General features: G+C 44.6%; 1 protein-coding gene across 2 annotated transcripts in view; it reads right to left on the bottom strand.

Annotated features, from left to right (window-relative positions):
* PAK1 (p21 (RAC1) activated kinase 1) overlaps positions 1 to 23,392 on the bottom strand; it is a 126,366-nt gene that overhangs the window by 18,957 nt on the left and 84,017 nt on the right. For both annotated transcript variants that reach the window (XM_061629013.1, XM_061629014.1), the window contains exons 6-10: positions 12,382 to 12,498; positions 7,200 to 7,377; positions 4,776 to 4,839; positions 2,390 to 2,438; positions 244 to 356 (exon numbers count right to left, since the gene is read on the bottom strand). In XM_061629013.1, the coding sequence (XP_061484997.1) occupies positions 244 to 356; positions 2,390 to 2,438; positions 4,776 to 4,839; positions 7,200 to 7,377; positions 12,382 to 12,498 (521 nt within the window). The remainder of the gene's footprint in view (positions 1 to 243; positions 357 to 2,389; positions 2,439 to 4,775; positions 4,840 to 7,199; positions 7,378 to 12,381; positions 12,499 to 23,392) is intronic.

Here is a 23,392-nt window from a genome sequence, read left to right as displayed (position 1 = left end):
TGGAAGAGGACAACCATCTCAGGTAGAAGGAGTGTACCATTCTTCGGTCAAGGGTAAAGACCAAAGGGTCAAAGGGAAGAGTCATATCTAGTATTCCAGTCATCTTTTGTCTCTGGCCATGTGCACCACTGGCATGCGGTCCCAGGAAGTTTGCCCAAGAAAGAATATGGCCCTCGGACTGAAAAAAGATTCCCCTCCCCAGGTTTAAAAGGAAATGATATCCAACTCATGACCTTGAGTTACCTGTCTAGATAGTTGACAATGTTGGGGTTCTTGTTTTCCCTCATGACGAGAATTTCATTAATTATCAGTTCTTTCTTGGGCTGCTGCTGTAAGTTCATCTGTTTGATTGCAACCTGAAATTAGGGGAGGAGGCGGAGGAAAAGGAATCATTACTGTGATGACTCTGGTCATCCCAAGTTGAGTCTGATTTCAATGTCCAACTCTGCATCCTTTGCCATGACTCTGGCTTGGGGGGATGGGGGTGAAGAGATATGCAAAGAAGTTAAGGAGATAGCAGGGAAGGAGACAGAGAATGGCACAAAGTCAGAGCTGTAATATCTCTGTTAGTGAAACAGGCTCCAGGCAAAAGCCACTGGTGAAGTATAGGCAGTGATCAAGTGCCATCAGTACACAGTCACTAGGCCTCAACACTTTAGCTACAATGTGAGATGCAGAAATTGGTAATGCAACAGCAAGGTTACCATGACAACTACAAAACTGGGATAGCACCGACAGCCCCACCCCCAAATCCCCTCCACTCGCTTTAATGCAGACTCAAAATTTTGAAAAATTCCTCCTTCATGGGCACTTTATATATATATGAAGAGCATTAACAGGACATAAGATAATAGATGGAAGAAAATATGTATGTTCTCATAAGCTCATATTAACTAAAAATCATGTGTTTTTTGTTATAATTACTGTTATACATTATTTAAAATGTTATGGCATGAATAAAAAGACAATATAAACCAAATTAAAAACTGACTCCTAGGAAGAAAAGAGAAAAAACTCGTATTTGTCAACAAGTTGATGAGGCTCATTTGACATCAACACAAATTGGCCCATTCCTGTGGAATGCTCGTCCCACAGAGAGATTCAGCAGCCACCTTCTATCTTAACCTTTAAACGTTTGTTGAAAACATTTCTATGCAGACAGTTATGCAGACAATTAAGAAAACATCTTTCTGTAATAGTTAGCTGATGATCTGTGATTTTAAGGCTCCCCTCAAAGAACCCTGGGAACGGTAGTGGGCAAAAGGTGCTGAGAGTTATTAGGAGACCTCGATTCCTCTCACAGAGATACAATGGGAACTCTGGGGACAGTAGTTCTGAGGGGGAATGGGAGTTTCCTAACTACTACTCGTGTGTGTACATGCGTGCGTGTGTTTGTGTTCCAGGAGGGCTGGGACTCTGTGTGTATGGTTGGGTGTCCCTGGTTGGTGGGCGGAGCAGTTTACAAGCGAAGTGTGCAGCAGGGAGAGCTCTCCTAGTATGTGTATATATATTTCTAGCACCTGGATTTTTCTTTCTTTCTTTGCCTAACATGGCTCCTGAACTGTTTTTGCTTTTCTGACAATCTGCAGGCCCCTAGCCAGCAAGGCTTCATAGAAATATTGGTGGACAGCAGTCCCACACTGCAGCCTGTCACACTCTTCCCTTGCCCCAGGGGATAGGGAACCTGTGGACTACAACTGATGATGTTGGACTACAAATCCTATCATCCCTGACCAGCAGCCATGCTGGCTAGGGATGATGGGAATTGTAGTTGAAAAAATTGGGGGGAAAGGTTGGGGAAGGGTGCTCTATTGTAACTGAAATAATCACATATTCTTCTCCTAGTTACTCCTGCCTCAATTCCCCTGCCCTTCCTCTGCTTAGCTGTCTCTAGTTGTAGACAGTAAGCTTCTTGGGACAGGGACCTGTCAAACCTGTTGTTTGCAAAGTGCCATGTACATCAGGTGTGGGAACATTTGAGCCTCCGAATGTTGCTGAACTACAACTCCCATCATCCCTGGTTACTGGCCATGCTTGCTGGGACTGGTGGGAGTTGTAGTTCGGCAACCTATGGAGGGCCCAAGGTTCTTCATACCTGATGTAGATAGATGGAGCTATATAAAATAAATATTGACACAACTGAAGGATTCCCAGGCAGTCCCCTACCCAGGCACTAACCGTAACAGTCACACACCATTCAGACCATACCCCAAACAGCCTTTTAGAAAAAGGAAGTCTGACTTGATCACGTTACTTTTGAAATAGTGCCTAGTTTCAAATGGATGCCACAATTACACAGATACGCACTGAGTCATTCGTCTCAATGTAGGGCTCAATCCTGTGCCCCAAAAGTCAGTTTAGGAACAGTAAACCTCCCCAAAGCACTTACCTCCTGCCCTGTAGCTACATCCATTGCTGTGTAAACTGTACCTGAAGCTCTAACAGAAAGAAGAGAACAGCCAGTTAAAAAGATCAAGTGTGTTATGAACACAATAATACATATGGGTGATAACCGACATTTGCCATGCTTCAAAGCAGACCCACTGAAATCAATGGACTCAAGTCCATTGGTTTCAATGGGTCAACTGACTTCGTTAAGATTCCACCCTTTGAGCTGGCACAAAATATTCTGCTTTAATTACTTGAACAACATGGTAGTGCCATGACCGGAGAAGGACGCTACTCCTTGAAGAGCAGTGGGCTTTTTCGCTGGTGGCACCAGTGTTGTGGGATGCTCTCGCTGCTGAAATATGAGAGGCCTCATTCGAGCAGTTCTTGAAGCCATACCTGTTCAGACAAGTATTCCGCTGGTCTCCTGATCTGAACCTCCTGTTTCAATTCCTGTTTTAACTGGTTGAGTTGCTGTGCTGCTTGAACGGGCTTCTTTTACTGTCCATTTAAATTGTGGCTGCTTATTTTAACGTTTTGATATAATTGTTTCATTGTGTATTTTTAATTACATTTTTTACTTGTAAACTGCACAAATTGCTTAGAAGCAATTAAGCAGTATAAACATTAATAGATAACACTTAATACTTAGATGCCAATCTGTCACTTGCTTCAGTCTATGCAACGTTTACGGCGGGTTTGTCAGCTATGGCCATAGCTGCGATAGTTTGGCCTCAGTGACCTACATTCCCATAATTTCCTGTATAGATTACTGCAATGAGCTCCAAAGGAGGCTGCCCTTGGAAACACTCCAGAGGCTGCAGCCAGTGCAAAATGTGGCAGCTTGGCCTGTTGAGTAGAGCAGCCAGAGAAGACCACATCAGGTTGGCACTCATGGCCGAGTAAGATTGTCTTCCAAGATAATTTGGTTGGAAGATGCCTGTGCGTGAATTTGTTTTATGTGGGGAGATCGGTGCACGATGATCAACACACAATCTTGACAGAAAAAGGCTTTGATCCAATGGCATGGGTACCACGATGATTGGAAGTCTTTTATCTGCTGCAGCCTTCATCCGCCTTCATAACCGTCGTAACATACACACTGTTATCCTCCGCCTGTTCTGCCGTTGAGGACTTTCTTGGATCGTTCTTTGTCTGGTTCCTCTCCCTTGACCTTACCACCATGGGTGACCCTGCTGGGAGTACATGACTCCTGACGGCATCGCTCACAGGGTTCGTTGGAACACGCAAGCCCACTCACCACTACAAGGTGACGATCCAGCGAGGGGAGAAGACTACATCACTTCTGAGCGCATGGCGCTGGCTGCCAGAGAGCCTTCCTGGCAACTTCCAGGTGTTGGTAGTAGTATACAAAGCTTTAAATTACTTGGAAGGCCCATGTATTTGGAGGGCCTTCCTCTCTATGCCTCAACAGACCAGAGGGAGAGGCCCTTCTCACAGTGCCTCCGCCACGGATGGCAAAGAGGATGCGAACCCAAGAGAGGGCCTCCTCTGTGGCAGCACTCCACCTCTGCAACTCTTCTGCTGGGCAGACCCAGCACCTCCCTTCCCTGGAATTTAAAGGCATTTCTATTTGTCCAGGCCTTTGGAAAGGGACAGGCAAATTTTTAGGCACTGTAGTTATGATAACTGCCATTTTAAGTACTGTACATATCTACGATTTCATCAGATTTTATGTTGTTAGCTGCCCTGGGCATCCTGTTGAAGGTCGCAGTATATAAACTCCCAGCTCGATCCATGGTCAATGCTGATGAAACTTGTAGTTCAAAACCTCTGGAGGGGATGCCACATTGGCTAACTAACCCTGCCTTGTACTTTCAAAGCATACTTTTCCTGCTTGAAGCTCAATCTATACATAATCATCTAATGGTATGTATTTTTTAGGGCTGTACATTTTGTAAATCTGTCAGTTAGTTAAGAAATGTTTTGATCAACCACAGAGGCATCCCAATTACAACAGTCAGCAGCAAAACCTGCATTCATCGCCTAAAACAAAGAAGGCATGCCTTTTGCTTTAGAACTGTTGTTTTCTATATGCAGGTGTAAGCAGATATGCAATACGATTTCTTTGAAACCAGGCAAGGACCCGAGAATTCTTTAATTTAAAGAAGCCACAAGTGTGTGCTTGCATGCAATCACCAATCTGAGTGCACAGAGAATGCACCACGACAACTGCTAGCTTCGCTCTGGCAAAGGAGAGGGAATATTCCTAGCAATTCCAGAGCCATGCTTGTTGCATGCTTGTTTCAGTGGCACCTGGTTGGTCAGGATGCTGACTAGATGGGCCACTGGCCTGATCCAGCAGGCTCTTCTTATGTTCTTATGTTCATGTTAAAGGCAGAAGAAGTTGGAAACAATATACTAACCCTTGTCCAATCTTCTCAAAACTTGTATATTTCTTCTTGGGGTCACCCACACTCACTATACCTCCTTCCAAAAAAAAAAAAAAAAGGTAAAGCAAAGCAAACACTTCAATTAAGTTTTCATTTCCTTAGATACAATCAGTGAGCTTTGGAAGGCAGCTCAACTTCTGAACAAGAACATTTAAAAACAAACTTTGCAGAATCTGAGCTGATCAGAGTTCCTTGCAAGACCTCGGTTCCTTTGGTATGCTATCAACTTTGCTAACCAAACAAACTATGGACATTTTCACCTGGTGCCATCTCAGCTATCTCTTAAGCACCAGGCAAAATCTTTCCTGTTGTCGGGCGTGTTAAGGTTTACTGGCATTAAACCTCTTTTTGTTCACTTTAGTTGCTGTCTTAACTGCTGTGGCTGTGCTGCTTTTATGCTTGCTGTGAGCCACCTTGAGGGTGTCCGCATCAAAAGGTGCAGTAAAAATTCTATAAATCCCCTTGCTGATCCCAATAGGCTACACCTGAGGTATCCGTACAGAAACTACAGGCTACTTCTCATAAAGTCTATCCCATTGTCACTTGAATCAGTGCAGTTTCTCGCTCCCTTCACGAATGTGAGCACAACAGTTACGCAATGTCCCTGTGCCTTGTGAGGAACTCTACCTGCAAGATTTCTAAGCAGAGATTCTTGGAACTGCCCAACATAAGCCAGAATTGTGGCGTCATAAAAGCAAGATGGCGGTTTGAACACTTTACTGGCCAATCACATTCACCTTGACAGGCCAATATCTAGCCTCCTGGTCTGACTGGATCTCACTCTCTATATAAGCTCACTCTCTATGGTGAGTTTTCATTTTTCATTTTCTGGCATGAGAAGCCAACAGACACACAGGGCAGCCCGGCATGTGGAATGTTCAAACTTTAATCCCTGGTATCTCTAGGTAGGGCTGGGAAGGTTCCCTGTCCGAAACCCTGGAGAGCTGCTGCCTGTCAGTGTAGACACTACTGAGCTAGATAAACAAATGCTTCAGTATGAGGCAGCTAAGAAACCTAAACATCAGTGCAGTTTTGAAAGATTCAGTCCACCATCTTGATTTAAAAATAGTCCAATAGTACCCAAATGTAAACAAAAACCTGATCCTTGATCTCAGGAACCATCATGCAAAACTTGGCAATGATACCTAAATGCGTTGAGAACAGGTAAGAAAAACAATTTTTCAAAATATATAGCAGATGCATGGTGTAAAAGAAAGAGAAAAACAATCCGTCCCTCTCAATTCGAGAGCTCGGAGTCACCCAATGGAACCGATGGACAGGGCTGTAGATTCAGGAGAGAAAAAACAAACTATTTCACACAATGTGTAATTTATATAATTAGGTGCCACAAGGCTTGGGGACTGCCTTCAAGTCGATCCTGACTTATGGAGACCCTATGAATAGGGTTTTCATGGTAAGCAGTATTCAGAGGTGGTTTACCATTGCCTTCCTCTGAGGCTGAGAGGCAGTGACTGAGCCAAGGTCACCCAGTGAGCTTCATGGCTGTGTGGGGATTCGAACCCTGGTCTCCCAGGTTGTAGTCCAACACCTTAACCACTACACCACACTGGCTTTCGCCACAAGGCTTAAGATGGCTTTAAAAGGGGGGCTAGGCAAACACAAGAGGGGCCTGCAACAAAATGTTGCAGCGTGGATCGCTGCTGTTCATGATTCCAGCCCCTTCATTCCATCCCTATCCCCTGGAAACAGCATTCTGAAGCTACTCAGTAAGCTCAGTCCTCAGTGGGCTGTGGAGAAGTTCTGTGGCTTTAGCTACTATAGCCGAACAGAATGCCCAAGATACCAATGCATGGTATCCAATGCATGGTATCCAATGCATGGTATCCAATGCATGGTATCCTTCTGAATGCCTGCTCTGGGGTGGGGGCTGTTTCTTTCACGCCCTACCTGTGTACTTCTTAGAAGTGTCCAATTGGCCACTTTTGGAAAACAGGATGCTGGAGTAGGTGTGCCACTGGCCTCATCTAACAGGGCTGCTCCTATGTTCAACCCTTTTTTGCATTTCCCAGCACAACTGAAATATAGTCTCACATATCCCAACGTTCTGAAACTAAACTCAGCTTCAAGGGTGGCTCTGATACTCCACACACACACACACCCCACACAGTGTCTCTTTAAAGAAGCTGAGCTATCACATAACCCACCAGCAACACCACTGTGAGAGGTTTCAGAAAGCTGAAGGTTTAAGAACATTTCTTCAGGGTTAGGAAAGTGCTAAATTTTGCACTTCAGCTAGCCAGCAAGGTAGCACAATATATAGCCTGTGTGTGTGTGTGTGTGTGTCAGTTCTGTTTCTGAAAATATCTCATACTGCAACCCGAATAACAGATCATTCCCAGCAGTTATATTCAAAAATCCAAGAGCAAAATGACTTACTTAATTTTTCCAAGATCTCTTCGTCTGTCATTTTGGGCTTCTTCTTCTGCTTCTCTACATTCCTCGCCAGTGTATCTGGGGGCGTCGTGCTGTTTTCGGAAGGGGAGGGGATCGGTGAGGTGGCCACATCTCTGGTTGGGGCTGGAGGAAGGGGATCTATCACAGACCGGGTGTATATCTATATTTATGGGGAAAGCAAAGTGGGGTAGAATATATCTGTAACCAAAATATGTCTATTGTTTTTGTTACATTTATTACCCACCCTTTACCAGAAGGTCCCAGCTCAAAAACTGAAACAACTGCTAAAAAGGAGACAATTCTTTATACAAGCCCATCAATCATCTAAAACTCACCACCGCAAGATGTAGTGCTGGGGGGGGTGGAGGTGTATAATTGGAATGGTGCTTTTGCTGCCCAGAGTGAGAATTTGGGTTGTCATGTTTTTCGTGTGTGTTCAAAGTTGCCCAGTACCACTCAGTGTGAGAGACTGAACTGGTATAGAGTACGGCTTTACTGGGGGACGGGGGGAGAGTGGTTGTGCTGGTGTTTGCATGACATTATATTGCCCTAGATTAAATTATGCTTGATGCTGGCTGTATATTTTTGTAGACCAAGTATTTGCTCCTTAATGGTTGTTTGGCTGGAGATTAGTTATCTGTATGGTTGGTGGGAATGAATCAGAATGGGGCTTGGATGTGGAAGACTGTTAAGGACATTTGGGAGGGTCACTGTGTGTGGAGTGGGAGCGCAGCTCCTGTTTTAGTTATTTTTCATTACTAACAACGATGTTTTGTGGCGTTTGTTGTGTTTTTGCATTTGATTTTTATTCATAACGCATTTTTCTGTTAATGTTGCTGTTCTGAATGTGTCTTCAATATTTCACCTTTTATATTAATATTTTCTGTTAATATTTTGTGATGTTTTGTTTGATGCTTTAATCTAGGTTGTAAACCGCTTTGAGATCCCCCCCCCAAATATAAAGCACTATAGAAATTATAAAATAAAATAAATAAACCCTGTAAAAAAGTGACTCCAAGCCAGTGGGCAACACATTGAGGGAGGAGAAATCTACTAATGCAACAATCGCTAAATGAAACTTCCAAGTATCAGAGTTCCAACTCTACTATTCTATCAGATGCTGGAGACAAATAACAAGGGAAGGCTATTGCTAAAGCTTTGTGCTTTATGTTCTTGCAAGGAAAAAGTGGGGTTCCTTGGGTATCCAAAGATTCCTAACAACTAAGGTGAAAAGCACCACCCCTCTGATGTTCAAGTGGGAGCTTGAAAATTAACTTAAGAACAAAGACTGCAAATCTTGTCCTCCTGATAGTGAAGCATTAAAAGTTTTTAAATGGTGCCAGACAGGAAGAATTTGTCTAAAATGTTTGAGAAATGGCTTCCAGAACTGCATCTTATTCTGTGCGTGGGGAGAGAGATTAACATAACTTTTGGATTCTGCTGGCAAGAGCCTTTAGGCTACTGAAAACTATTTGATTAGTAATTGTGGGGATGGGGGGAAGGATTTAGGTTATCATACACTTCTAAAAGGAATCTTAGGCTCTTTTGTTTACCTTTAAATTTACAAATGACAAGAGAGGAATGGCAGAGATTTACAGTGAAAAGAGACAATGAATTTACCAAGTGCTCTTGCAACTCAGTTTGCTTGGAACATGCATCTCTGGCTTCATGTAATAAAATCAAACCTCCCTTGCTCAGGTGCAGACCAATATCAAAAGCTGGGTCTTTTTAGGGGTGCTTCAAAACAATGCATCTGCGTTGTGATACTTAATTATCGAACAATTGCCTTAATGTCCCATGCAAGTAAAGTAATGGTCAAGATTCTACACCAAAGGCTCTTACTATATATGGAGCGAGAAATGCCAGATGTCCAAGCTGGATTCAGAAAGGGAAGAGGCATCAAGCAAATCCTCATCGTGACCATCTTCCATCTGGAAACCTATATCCTCACTGTGGGAGGCTGTGTGGATCCAGAAGTGGCCACCACAGTCACTTACAGACCCACCATTAAAGACCTTATCTTGGAAGACAATCTTACTCGGCCACGAGTGATCGCCAATAAATGAATGGATGAACTAGCAGAAACCAGTAATGATTTGAAACAAATGCTGATGAAAGTTAAAGAGGAAAGCACAAAACTACAGCTCAACGTCAAAAAGACTAAAGTAATGACAACAGAAGATTTATGTAACTTTAAAGTTGACAATGAGGACATTGAACTTGTCAAATATTATCAATACCTCAGCACAGTCATTAACCAAAATGGAGACAATAGTCAAGAAATCAGAAGAAGGCTAGGACTGGGGAGGGCAGCTATGAGAGAACTAGAAAAGGTCCGCAAATGCAAAGATGTATCACTGAGCACTAAAGTCAGGATCATTCAGACCATGGTATTCCCGATCTCTATGTATGGATGTGAAAGTTGGACAGTGAAAAAAGCGGATAAGAGAAAATCAACTCATCTGAACTGTGGTGTTGGAGGAGAGCTTTGCGCATACCATGGACTGCGAAAAAGACAAATGATTGGGTGTTAGAACAAATTAAACCAGAACTATAATTAGAAGCTAAAATGATGAAACTGAGGTTATCATACTTTGGACACATCATGAGAAGACATGATTCACTAGAAAAGACAATAATGCTGGGAAAAACAGAAGGGAGTAGAAAAAGAGGAAGGCCAAACAAGAGATGGATTGATTCCATCAAGGAAGCCACAGACCTGACTTACAAGATCTGAATAGGGTGGTTCACAACAGATGCTACTGGGGGTCACTGACTCATAGGATCACCATAAGCCGTGACTGACTTGAAGGCACATAACAACAACAACAGGGGGTCAAGCTTCTAGCCTTTATGGCTGTGGACATACGCTTAAAGTATTTGCTGAAACCTTAAGACACCAGGAAGGCAGCTGAATGAGCTTTCCTGTGGCTGAGGCAGGCTTCAATGCCCTGCCTAAAGATGTAAAGTTGTGCATATATGCTCAGTTTGCATTTTTATACGACACAGAATTTAGCTTTCCTTGGTGCCAGTTTGGGATTGGCACAACTGTCTATTTCGTCTATGGTAAGAGCCCACACTATGGCATTCATGCCTTGCTTGCGAGTGCCTAGAGACATTGAGTTGGCAGCTTGGAGAAGGGCCGTAGCTCAGTGGCAGAGGACACACTTTGCATGAAGGTTCTATCCACGGCATCTCCAGGCAGGGTATTGCAGCTACCAACGGGCTGACTCAGTACATGGCAGCTTCTGATGGCCTTGATCTCCTCCAGCAAGGGAGTTGTTACATTCCAAGACTGGAACCAAGCCTCCAGTTGGACCCTACAAGGGCTTGCAAAACTGGAAAGAGAGATGCTTAATTTCCAGAAGATTCAGATTCGATTCTCATATGTCAGAGAGCAGACGTAAGGATCTCCAGGTGCTTGCTCAAATGCCGCCTCTGGCAAAATGCATTCGAGCAGGTATAATCTATGGGGATACATACAAAGTTGTCCTACTCCAAGTTATACCACTGATCTATGCACCCACTGTCTACTCTGGCTGGCAGCATCTCTCAAAGGCTCCATTCAGTGGGGCATCTCCATCACCTGCTGCTGGCGCCCTTTTGTGAGATGCCAGGTATCAGATCTGGGATCTTTTTATCTGTGAAGCTGTCAAAGCCCATAAACCAGGCAGGTGAGTGGCAAAGGACCACAGCACAATGGTAGAGCAACTGCAAGATAATATATGCCCATATATCCTGCACACAATGCTCTGATGAAAGATGGACATGCTTAACATCATTTTTATGTATTATGTGTACAAGAATAACTAAATAAGTAAGTTTAAAAAGTGTGTGCGTGTGTACAGATGCATGTGTTAACGAACTGGCCGATTAAGTACATTATAGAAGGCATTTGTTTGGCTTACGTTTGTTATAATGTTGGCAAAGAGCAGTAGCTCAATGGTAAAGCATCTGAAGGGCTCAGATTCAATCTCTGGTATCTCCAGGTAGAGATGGGGATGTCCCTGCATGAAATCCTGGACAGCTGCTGCCAGTCAGTGTCGACAGTATTGAGTTAGATGGACCAAGAGTATGGCGCAGTTAGAGGCACCACTCTGTGCTCCAGCCCAAGCAGCAAGATTAGGGCTTAATAATGAGGTGGTAAACCTACATTTGGATTGGACTGCATCAGCCTGCAGGAAGGACTCACATGATATAATAATGCTCTCTTAGTGGGGAGGTGGGGGGGGGAAATCCTATGAAATGATAAATAGACAAGGATAGGCTAGAGCCTCTTCTAACACGCCAAAAAGGTTTTCTATGTGGTAGAAATATGTTTTTGTATATGGAGGGGCATTCCATCATGATGCAAGTCCCCCAACTGCAGTCCATTATTTATTTTATTTGGTAGCTGTTTAAAACAGGGCAGTACACAGGGCACAATCAAGTTGAAAAAGGATACAAACCACCCACATTTTTTTAAAAAACCAAATCAATAACAAATCAAAGTTTTAATGGGAGTGTCTGCATTTTAATTACAGATGCTGTATTTTAACATTTGTGGAACTGGTTTTTCGTATTTTGTGAAACCCTTAGAAGCCCGTTTTGGTGTTATTAAATGGTAAATAGATAAATAAACCCTTAAACAACGGCCTCCACAAAAAAGAGACAAAACAAACAAAAACATCAGCAATCCAGAGCTGGATCAGAGTCCGTCAAACGCCCGGTAGAAGAGGGAAATCTTCAAGTGGTGCTGAAAAGATGACAGTGCCAGGCAGGCCTTGCTTGGCTGTGCGTTCCATAGGCACATAGAAAGCTACCTTACACCAAGTCAGACTCTTGGTCCATTTCGCTCTATACTGTCAACACTGACTGGCAGAGGCTCTCTAGGGTTTCAGACAAGAGGGCTCTTTCCCAGTCCTACCTGGAGACGCTGGGGATAGAACCAGGGACCTTCCGCCTGCAAAGCAGATGATCTCCCACTGAGGGATGGCCCTTCCCACAGGAGAAGGCAGAATTCAAATCCCCACTCAGCCCCAAAGCTCATTGTGGGCCAGTTCATGTAGCCAACGGGGCCCACTCTTCAGCCAGATTATGTCAAGCTTGTGGTAAACAAGTCGCCTGAATCAGTTCTTCAAAGGCCAATGCTAACTCAGAGCCCAGACTCTTTGACACTACTCACAGATTTTGTGTGCTCCGGCCGAGGAGCGATGACTGGGGGAGGGGCGGCCTCATCTTCATCATCTTCATCTTCTGACACAGGGGGGACAGCAGGAGTCTCAGACACCGCCTTCACATTCTGCAAGGAAAGGAGAGGCACTTAGAAGAGGTGGGGAGAAAGGTATAGCGTGCCAACCTGGTGCCCTCCAGATGTTTTGGACTACAACTCCCATGCTGGCAGAGGCTGATGGGAGTTGTAGTCTAAAACATCTGCAAGGCACCAGATTGACCAAGGCTACAGAATGCTATGTACTAAAAACAAAAACACAACACAACATAGGAAGCGGACCTTTAGCATTGTGGCACCAACCATTTGGAACTCCCTCCCCTTAAATATTAGGCAGGTGCCGCCTCTGTTATCTTTTTGGCGCCTACTGAAGACCTTCCTCTTTCAATAAGCCTTTTAAGTAGAGGCCTTACCCCAGTCTGTGTCGGAATTGCTTTTTAAGATGTTTTAAAAGCTTTTTTTAAAAAAGGTGTTTTGTTGTAATATATTTTAAAGTCTCTTTTTAAGACGTTTTAGAGTGTTTTCAGTGTTTTGTTTGCCGCCCTGGGCTCCTTCTGGAAGGGTGGGATATAAAATAAAATAAAGTTAAAATAAACTAAACAGCGAGTGGTTACCCCTTAGCACTCTCCTCCTCCTTTCTTGTACCCAACCGGAAAAAGGGAGCATTGTGCCATCCTTTCCATACAGTCTGAAACAGTGAGATTGTGAAATAGAACCAGCGAGTGATTATTATTCCACATTAACATGGTATGACATAAGGATGTAAATCTGAAGTACATGAGTTCTCTTGCCCTCTTTGACACTCAGATACGCGTAGAAGCTACAACCTTTGACTAGGGCTCTGTATACACGGAATGCAAATTCAAGTTACCTTTCTGTACAGGGCTGGCAACAACATGTTATGGACCCAGTATACTTCTTGGCTAGGAAGTGAAAAAAAACAGCGGTGGGTAGTGTGTGCAGCTACAGCTCCCAAGACACACACACACACGAGCTCTGGGGCCTGTGACAGTGTGTTTACACACTCTCATCTCCAGTCTTGTTTCCTAATATTTTTTTTAACAGCTCACCATCTCTACTCAGAACAATCCTGCCAAAACCAGAGCCACAATATTCCAGGTTAATTGTTCCACAGTGATTATCTTGCATCAGTGCCTTCCGACAGACTGCACAGATTCTTCCCTGCAAAGATGAGTGGGTCACAGATCTTCCCATTAGTTAGGACTGGGCGCACAGGAGAAGTAGGCTGAGAGAGGGTGCTAGCTCTCTACCAGTTCCCACCTTATTCCCCCTGTATCACTCCCTCACATGCTCCGTTCCCCTCATCTTTTAATACTGAAGGGGCATTGCACCACAGAAAGGGGCTGTGCATCTTGCCTCGTCCCCAAGCTCATGCAGCTCCTCAGCCCCACCCCAACATGCATGCGTTACGCATGAATTATATGCACTCTGCTACCCTGCGCAACTGGAGTTTCAGAATGAGCACAGAAAGCTGCTTTAGGCAGATCCTTGATCCATCTAGGCCAGTATTGTTTACACTGATCTGCATGGACTCTCCAGGATTTCAGGCGGGGTTACTCTCCTAGCCCTACTTGGAGATGCCAGGGATTGAACCTGGGACCTTCTGTGTGCAAAGCAGATGTTCCACCACTGACCTGCAGCCCTTCCCCATGAAGTGCAACATACGAAGGTGCCTTGCACTGAGTCAGACCATCGATCCGCTTAGCTCAGTAGTGTCTGCACTAACTGGCAGAGCCACAATTCTCAAAGAGTGGTTTAACAGTTAATCTCTCTTCCCAGGGATCTGTATGGTGCAGATGGGGCCTGAGTCAGGCCATTGGTCAACCAAGCTCAGTATTGTTGGCACGGACTGGCAGCAGATGCCATGGTTTCAGGCAGGGGACATTTCCCAGCTGTACCTCAAGATGCCGGGGAGTGAAGCTAGGACCTAAAACTTCCTGTTAGAGCCATACAACAATGGAACCAATGACCTAGAGAGGTAGTGGGCTCTCCTACACTGGAGGCATTCGAGAGGCAGCTGGACAGCCATCTGTCGGGAATGCTTTGATCTGGATTCCTGCATTGCACAGGGGGTTGGACTTGATGGCCTTATAGGTCCCTTCCAACTCTACTATTCTATGACCTTCTGCATGAAGGCAGGTGCTCTACCACTGAGCTACGGCCCTGCCCTCAACACACGGAAAGTCTATATGCCTGGGCTTTCCCTGCAGACATGCATGCCTAGCACATAGTCAACGGGGTGGGGTGGAGCCATGCAACCCTGGAGTAGGGCCAGCAGTGTGCCCCCCCAGCTCCTTTCTGTGCGTGATGTGCATATAATTCACAACTTAAGATAGCCTGGGTTGTGGTACACCAGGTAGGGAAAAAGGCAAAGGGTTGAGTGCGTTGTGGTTGCTAATCAACTATTTGTTGTTGTTATGTGCCTTCAAGTCGACTACGACTTATGGAGACCCTATGAATTAGTGACTTCCAGTAGCATCTGTCATGAACCACCCTGTTCAGATCTTGTAAATTCAGGTCTGTTGCTTCCCTTATGGAATCAATCCATCTCTTGTTTGGCCTTCCCCTTTTTCTACTCCCTTCTGTTTTTCCCAGCATGATTGTCTTTTCTAGTGAATCAGGTCTTCTCATTATGTGTCCAAGTGTGTGAGGTGGTAGGAAGGGGATACAGTCCCTTATTAGGGGAAAGTCACTTGAGAAAGCAGCAGATAAGTTTGCCAAGGAAGCCCAATGTTCTCATCTAAGGAGAGTGCACTTTTTCTTCTAGGAGCAAATTCCAACAGGCAGAATTCCTTCTTCCTCAGAAAGAGAACTTCAAAAAAAGGGGGGGCGGGAGACAGGACTTCAAGGAGGTACAGTCTAAATTAATGTTTAGGTAGTATGCCATCACAAAAAAACGACATGGAATATTTCAGGACCATTTTCAAGATAGGCGGTTCCCAACCTTTCCCCCTGTCCTCTCCTGAGGGTCTTGGAGACCACTGAATAGTCTTTCTGCCTGTTGTAGCAATTGCAATGTGCTGTGCTATGTACCGTATGGTCTTTAATTTTATTTTATTGCTCCTTTTGTTTCTTGCAATTTGCATTCCATGGAATATAGCATATAATATAATTAAAGGAGCAATTAAAAATAGACTTAAAAATCAATATGAACATTTAACACGATTGATGTGCCATCTGCTGTCTTCAGCCACAAATTTGCAGACACACTTTATTTATTTTTATTTAAACATAAGAACATAAGAAGAGCCTGCTGGATCAGGCCAGTGGCCCATCTAGTCCAGCATCCTGTTCTCACAGTGGCCAACCAGGTGCCTGGGGGAATTTAATTAAGCTTATATACACTAAGGACTGCAGTTTAGGAACCCCTGGTCCAGATCATGGAGGAGGGGCCTTTTTCAGCTGGGGGGCCACATTTCCTCAGAGGCAATGTTCTGGGGGCCACATGCCACTGGGGGAGGGGGCAGAGGCAAGAAGTGGGCAGGGCAATAACATTCCAGCCAGACAAAATGTGAGATATCCAGGCAAGCATTGTCACAGTTCAGGGCTCCTGCTGGGAGGAAGGGCGGGATACAAATTAAATAAATAATAATAGTTGAGGAAGGCATGGAGCTGGGCCAGTGAAGGGGGTATGGCCCAAGGAGAGTCCCAAGGGCCACACTGAAAGGCCTAGAGGGCCACATTCTGCCCCAGGTTCACCAACCTATCTAGATGGTAGATGGTGTTGCGTTGGTGTTATTGTATGAGGTGGTCACATCCGAAGGTCCATGGGTGGAATGCGACACAAAAATCTTTCAGGTAACTGACATGAATCTAAATGTGGTCGATTTAAGAACTCTCTTAAAATGGACTGCCACCTGCATTGGATGAAGCAAAGATGGCATTCATTCTTAATCTTCCGGTGGCAGCAAAGAGGGTCTTAGCCCACGACTGGGGGGGGGAAGTGTATGTACCACCTATAAAGGAATGACTTTTGATGGTTCTTGAAACTATATGCATGGATGAGCCTAAAAATTTATTTTATTAAAGCAGATACGTAGGTAGATGAGAAAAGGCAACCATTTGTGCTGTTTTAGAATTAGACGTGCTTCTGAAAGGCTGAAGCTTTTTCATCCCCCCCCCCCGGTTTAAAGTAATTTAGGGTTGTTATTATTTATAAATAACAATTTATTGCATTGCCGGGGGGAGAGGGGAGAGAATGTATCACTGGTGCACATTACAGAAAAGTGGTTTCCCCAGACTCACTCTTTAGAAAAAACACAAAATCACCAGACATCAAGGACACTTTGCTGGCACAGCAATGCAATTTTGCCATGCTCACAAAGGACTCTTTGGCCGAGGGGCCACTCCAACTGCTTTTATTGCTCTGTTTATTAAAACGCTCGCTGGGCACTTTTTCCACCCTGAACGTCTTTTGTTCCGGCTGCACTGCTGCCTCACCTGCTGGGCATTAAGAATGTCACACTCCTTTTGTAGCTAGCCAACAAAATGCCTACTGTAGGAGGTGGGAGGGAGAGAGGGTGCCTCTGCTATAGGAATTTAGGGTGGGGTAAGGGTGTCTGGCCAACATCTTACTTCCCCATCCTACAAGACAGATTGGCAGTCACTCATTTTTAGAACACTGTTGGCAGGGACACAGGAAGAATTAAACTGACCCCAAACCCTGATGAATCCATTTTTTTCAAGGGAGGCTATCAGAAGTAAGGAGAGAGGGAGATGTTTCTATATACCCGAGATACGTATTTGTAGGACCCTATTCTTGTGACTATTTTAAGCTCTTCTTAATGCTGTAATGGTTATGATCCATCCTGGGACCTTAGAATGAAAGGCAAGTAAATTAAAAAATAAAAATTTTCCAGAGTGGTGTGACAGTCAGTCCCTCTTCCCAGGGAACTGCAGCTCTGTGAGGGAAAGTGGTGTCTCCTAACAACTCTCAGCACCCTTAACAAACTACAGTTCCCAGGATTCTTTGGGGAAAGCTATTTAAAGTGGAATAAGAATACTTTAAATGTAAGGCATGGATGTGACCTCAGTAGAGTCTTAACTATACTGAACTGCGAGTCTAGTCCCTGGCAACACCAGAGAGCAGAGCAGATACACATTGCCATCTAAGCTCAGTATTTTCCTAGAGATAGCTCTGCTCTTGAGACATCCCCAACCGGCGCACAGGACATACTTATATTCTTCCAACCTCTGCCTTTCATACTTTCTTCAAATCTCAATGCAGTGGGCACAAAAGTGTCATTTTTAAAATTTACTTTGCTCCAAGAAACGGCAGATGCTTGATTGGTCCATGCTTGATTGTGTTGTAGCTGCTATGTGAGCTCTCTGTTGTTGTTGTTTGGGGCCATCAGAGGCCAGTGTGGACTATCTGAATCAACCATGGAAGAAAGTCCTGGGCAGCTATGGGAAGGCACCCCGTCAAAAGCAGGGTCATCATAGCCTCTGGTTGGGCAGGAAGAGCAGGAGGAGCTGAAATAAAGGGCAACATTTGCAATGTTTGTAAGCAGATGCTGCATGCCCAGTGGTAAAGTACCCACGGGGGCAAAGTAACAGAGCAGAGGGGCACCCAAAATCACCTCTCATGGAGTGGATGTTCCTAAAATGCCTGGATAAAATGTCTTCAGGGATTTTTTTTCATATCTAATGGGGAAATTCACAAAGGCAATGTTTCAGTGGCACCAAGTTCCACAGACATAAAATGCCTGATCAGATAACAAGTAAGGCATGATTTTGGGATCTTCAAAACTGTAGGAGGAGTCTAAGATGACAGCTACCCAACAGCTATTGCAAAATCATGACTTACCATGTTGGCTACCTCGAAAACACATTGTTCCTACTTATATATAAGTCTTTCCAAGAACACAAGGGCTAGAAACTTGCCACAAGTTTGAAGCAAGGACAAGGCAACATCTGAAAAATTCAGGGATTTAGTATCTGGAGAAGACCATAGAGTCCTGCTTAGGTTGTTCTTTCTTATTTTTATGGAAAAGCAGACAGAGGGAAGCAGTCTCATTTAAAAATGAACATGATCACTCCTAAGTGAGAAAGTCAGATTAATACAGGTATTATTTATTTATTTATTTATTTATTGTATTTGTATACCGCCCCATAGCTGAAGCTCTCTGGGCAGTTTACAGTAACTAAAAACATTAAAAACAAATATACAAGTTTAAAACATATCTTTTAAAAACAATTTAAAACACACTTTAAAAAATTTAAAACAATTAAAAAAAACACATGCTAAAATGCCTGGGAGAAGAGGAAAGTCTTGACCTGGTGCCAAAAAGGTAACAGTGATGGCGCCAGGCGCACCTTGTCAGAAAGATCATTCCATAATTTGGGGGCCACCACTAAGAAGGCCCCCTCCCTTGTTGCCACCCTCCCAGCTTCCCTCGGAGTAGGCACCCGGAGGAGGGCCTCAGATGTTGAGCATAGTGTACGGGTGGGTTCGTATCGGGAGAGGCGTTCCATCAGGTATTGTGGTCCCAAGCCGTGTAAGGCTTTATAGGTCAAAACCAGCACCTTGAATCGAGCTCGGAAACATACAGGCAGTCAATGCAAGCGGGCCAGAATCGGTTTTATATGTTCGGACTGCCTGGTCCCTGTTACCAATCTGGCCGCTGCATTTTGCACAAGCTGCAGTTTCCTAACTGTCTTCAAAGGCAGCCCCACGTAGAGTGCATTGCAGTAATCTAACTTGGAGGTTACCAGAGCATGGACAACTGAAGCCAGGTTATCCCTGTCCAGACAGGGGCGCAGCTGGGCCACCAACCGAAGTTGGTAGAAGGCACTCCGTGCCACCTAGGCTACCTGAGCCTCAAGTGACAGAGATGGTTCTAGAACCCCCAAGCTACGAACCTGGTCCTTCAGGGGGAGTGCAGCCCCATCCAGGACAGGTTGAACATCCACCATCTGGTATTTAATTTTATTTGTTCTTTGGAAAGGGATCGCTTTTAAAAATTACTTCTAACGTAATTACTTCATGCCTACTATTTTTTCTATGCTTGTTTTGGATTTAAATTAGATGGGATTGTGTATGGTTATTTTGTTCCAACAAGAACAGAACAACCACCTCATTAGCAGAACTAGATCAACCTCCCATTTGCAAAACGCTTTTTCAGCCCTGTCAGTTCTCCCTTTCTTCAGGTTCACTTCCCTTCTTCTCTGCCCTTAGACCTTTCCTGAACTTTTCAAAAAGCAAACAATGTTAAACAGTTGTCAACAGCTGCTCAAAGCAGGCTGAAATTCAACAGGTGAAGCACTCCCCTGTATAGAAACACAGTGCCAGGAAATCTTTTACTGCTGAATTTCTGCATGCCATCCAGCTGCTTGAAGGTACCGACACTGTGAAAGATGGCAGATGCTTGATCTGTCCAATAGCAACAACCTAAAAGAGTCTAAACAGGAATGAAAAACAGGAAGCAAAGAAACCAAAGCAGTGTTGTTGTATAAATATATGCACTGTCAGTACGTTGGAACTGAGACAGTGATGTGGGCTCCCAAGCAAGTTTGGCAGCAGGGCGAGGAAGCCAGGGCGCACGACTCTGCTTCTGCGCTCTTTGACCTAAACAAAAGCTTAGCTCCCCAATAAAGTTACTCAATAAACTAAACAAAAAAAATCAGTTATGCAGGTAGAAAGCCAGCAGGGGTGGGGTGGGGCTTTCCAGTGTATTGCACTATTTGTCAAGTGTACAACTATCTGCCTGCTGGACAGAAGTCCTGGGTGAGTCCTTGGTGGAATGAACTCCTGGGCTTCAGTGAACAGGTTCATTCTTTGAGACCAAGGTGGCTGACCTGGAGACACTGAGAGAGGCAGTGAGGTTGTTGGATGAAGCCTTTGGGGACATCATAGCTGTGTCCCACTCCTAGGACAATTGTCCCCCTGATGGGTGACTTCAACTACCCTCACATAGACCGGGTACATATATGCTCCTGTCACAATAAAGAGGTAAACACCCTAAACAACTGTGCCCTAGAACCAGTCACGGAACCGGGCAGACAGGTTGGCAACCCTGGACTTAATTTTAAGCAGCACCCAGGACTTAGTGCAGAACCACTTAGGAACAGTGACCAGAGTGCTATCAAATTCAATATATATTTAAACGGGCAGTTGCCAAGAAAATCCAACACAGTCACTTTTGACTTCAAAAGAGGAAACTTCCCCAAAATGAGGGGACTGGTGAAAAAAGAAATGGAAAGGCAAAGTTAGGAGAGTCAAATCATTTCAAAATGCTTGGGAGTTTTAAAAAATGCAGTATTAGAAGCTCGGCTGGAATGTATGCAGCAGGTCAGAAAAGGTACCCCCAGGCCCAAAAGGATGCCAGCATGGTTAACTAGCCTAGTCAAATAAGCTGTTAAGAGGCAAGAAGGCTTCCTTCAAAAAATGGAAGTCTTGTCTGAATGAGAATAAAAAGGGACACAAATTTTGGTAGAAGGAATACAATCAGAAATGAGGGATGCTTTAAAAAGTATTTGAGGAGCACATTGCTAAAAACATAAATGAGGAAAAACACTTTAAATACATTAGGGACTGTCTAGGGGGGCTGTTAGACCCTTGGATGACAAGGGAGCTAAAGGTGTGCTAAAAGAAGGTAAGGAGTTTGCAGAGAAATTAAACACATTCTTTGCATTTGTCACCTTACGTTCTTATGTAGGGTTGTGGAGATTCAAGTTTCAAATCCACACTGAGCCTATGAACAAAAAAAGAGCAGACCTAACTAGGTGACCATCCATCTCAGAACCGTCTACTCTGACAGGCGGCAGCTTTCTAGGGTCTTAGGCAAATGTTTCCCCGTGATTATTGCTACCTGATCCTTCTAAGTGGAGAACATGGGGACCGCAATCCCTGTGTTCTGCTACTGAGTTACGATCCCCTGAGTAAGTTGGCCTCACTGAGCTTAGTGGCCTAAAATAAATGTGGACATATCGAGCCCCACCACTGACTTATTGAAGTCATATTAAGGAAGGTTACCTGTTCGCTGGCACATCTGCCAGGGTGGAAGGGGAGAGGTGGAGGCTGAATGGTGAAGATGTAATCAGAGATGGGGAACCTGTGGCCCTCCAGATGTTGCTGAACTACAACTCCCACCAGGCCCAGCAAGCACGGCCAGTTGTCAGGGATAGTCCAGCAACATCTGGAGGGCCACAGGCTACCCACCCCTGATGAAACATCACCTGTCACAATGCTCTTTATGCCGGTGACATCACCGGTATCAGTGTCACACACTGGGAAAGGTGTGTGTGATAGTATCACACCTAACGCCTCCCTTTCCTTCAAAACAGGACTCTTGCACAAATTAGAAGGGCGGTAGCTCAGTGGCCGAGCATCTGCCTTGCATGCGGAAGGTCCGAGGGTCAGTCCCCTACATCTCCAGGTAGGGCTGGGAGAGACTCTGCCTGCTACCCTGGAGAGCCGCTGGCAGTCAGTGTAGACAGTACTGAGCTGGATGGATCAGTGGTCTGACTCGGTATACGGCAACTTCCTATAAGAACATAAGAACAGCCTGCTGGATCAGGCCAGTGGCCCATCTAGTCCAGCATCCTGTTCTCACAGTGGCCAACCAGGTGCCTGGGGGAAGCCCGCAAGCAGGACCCGAGTGCAAGAACACTCTCCCCTCCTGAGGCTTCCGGCAACTGGTTTTCAGAAGCATGCTATCTCTGACTAGGGTGGCACAGCACAGCCATCATGGCTAGTAGCCATTGATAGCCCTGTCCTCCATGAATTGGTCTAATCTTCTTTTAAAGCCATCCAAGCTGGTGGCCATTACTGCATCTGGTGGGAGCAAATTCCATAGTTTAACTATGTGCTGAGTAAAGAAGTACTTCCTTTTGTCTGTCCTGAATCTTCCAACATTCAGCTTCTTTGAATGTCCACGAGTTCTAGTATTATGAGAGAGGGAGAAGAACTTTTCTCTATCCACTTTCTCAATGCCATGCATAATTTTATACACTTCTATCATGTCTCCTCTGACCCGCCTTTTCTCTAAACTAAAAAGCCCCAAATGCTGCAACCTTTCCTCGTAAGGGAGTCGCTCCATCCCCTTGATCATTCTGGTTGCCCTCTTCTGAACCTTTTCCAACTCTATAATATCCTTTCTGAGATGAGGCGACCAAAACTGTACACAGTATTCCATATGCGGCCTCACCATAGATTTATACAACGGCATTATGATATCGGCTGTTTAATTTTCAATACCTTTCCTAATTATCGCTAGCATGGAATTTGCCTTTTTCACAGCTGCCGCACACTGGGTCGACATTTTCATCGTGCTGTCCACTACAACCCCGAGGTCTCTCTCCTGGTCGGTCACCGCCAGTTCAGACCCCATGAGCGTATATGTGAAATTCAGATTTTTTGCTCCAATATGCATAATTTTACACTTGTTTATATTGAATTGCATTTGCCATTTTTCCGCCCATTCACTCAGTTTGGAGAGATCTTTTTGGAGCTCTTCGCAATCCCTTTTTGTTTGAACAACCCTGAACAATTTAGTGTCGTCAGCAAACTTGGCCACTTCACTGCTCACTCCTAATTCTAGGTCATTAATGAACAAGTTGAAAAGTACAGGTCCCAATACCGATCCTTGAGGGACTCCACTTTCTACAGCCCTCCATTGGGAGAACTGTCCGTTTATTCCTACTCTCTGCTTTCTGCTTCTTAACCAATTCCTTATCCACAAGAGGACCTCTCCTCTTATTCCATGACTGCTAAGCTTCCTCAGAAGTCTTTGGTGAGGTACCTTGTCAAACGCTTTTTGAAAGTCTAAGTACACTATGTCCACTGGATCACCTCTATCTATATGCTGGTTGACACTCTCAAAGAATTCTAATAGGTTACTGAGACAGGACTTTCCCTTGCAGAAGCCATGCTGGCTCTGCTTCAGCAAGGCTTGTTCTTCTATGTGCTTAGTTAATCTAGCTTTAATCATACTTTCTACCAGTT

Source organism: Rhineura floridana, chromosome 5 (genome assembly GCF_030035675.1).
Source record: "Rhineura floridana isolate rRhiFlo1 chromosome 5, rRhiFlo1.hap2, whole genome shotgun sequence".
NCBI classification, from domain to species: Eukaryota; Metazoa; Chordata; class Lepidosauria; order Squamata; family Rhineuridae; genus Rhineura; species Rhineura floridana.
This window is presented reverse-complemented; position numbering and strand designations above follow the sequence as displayed.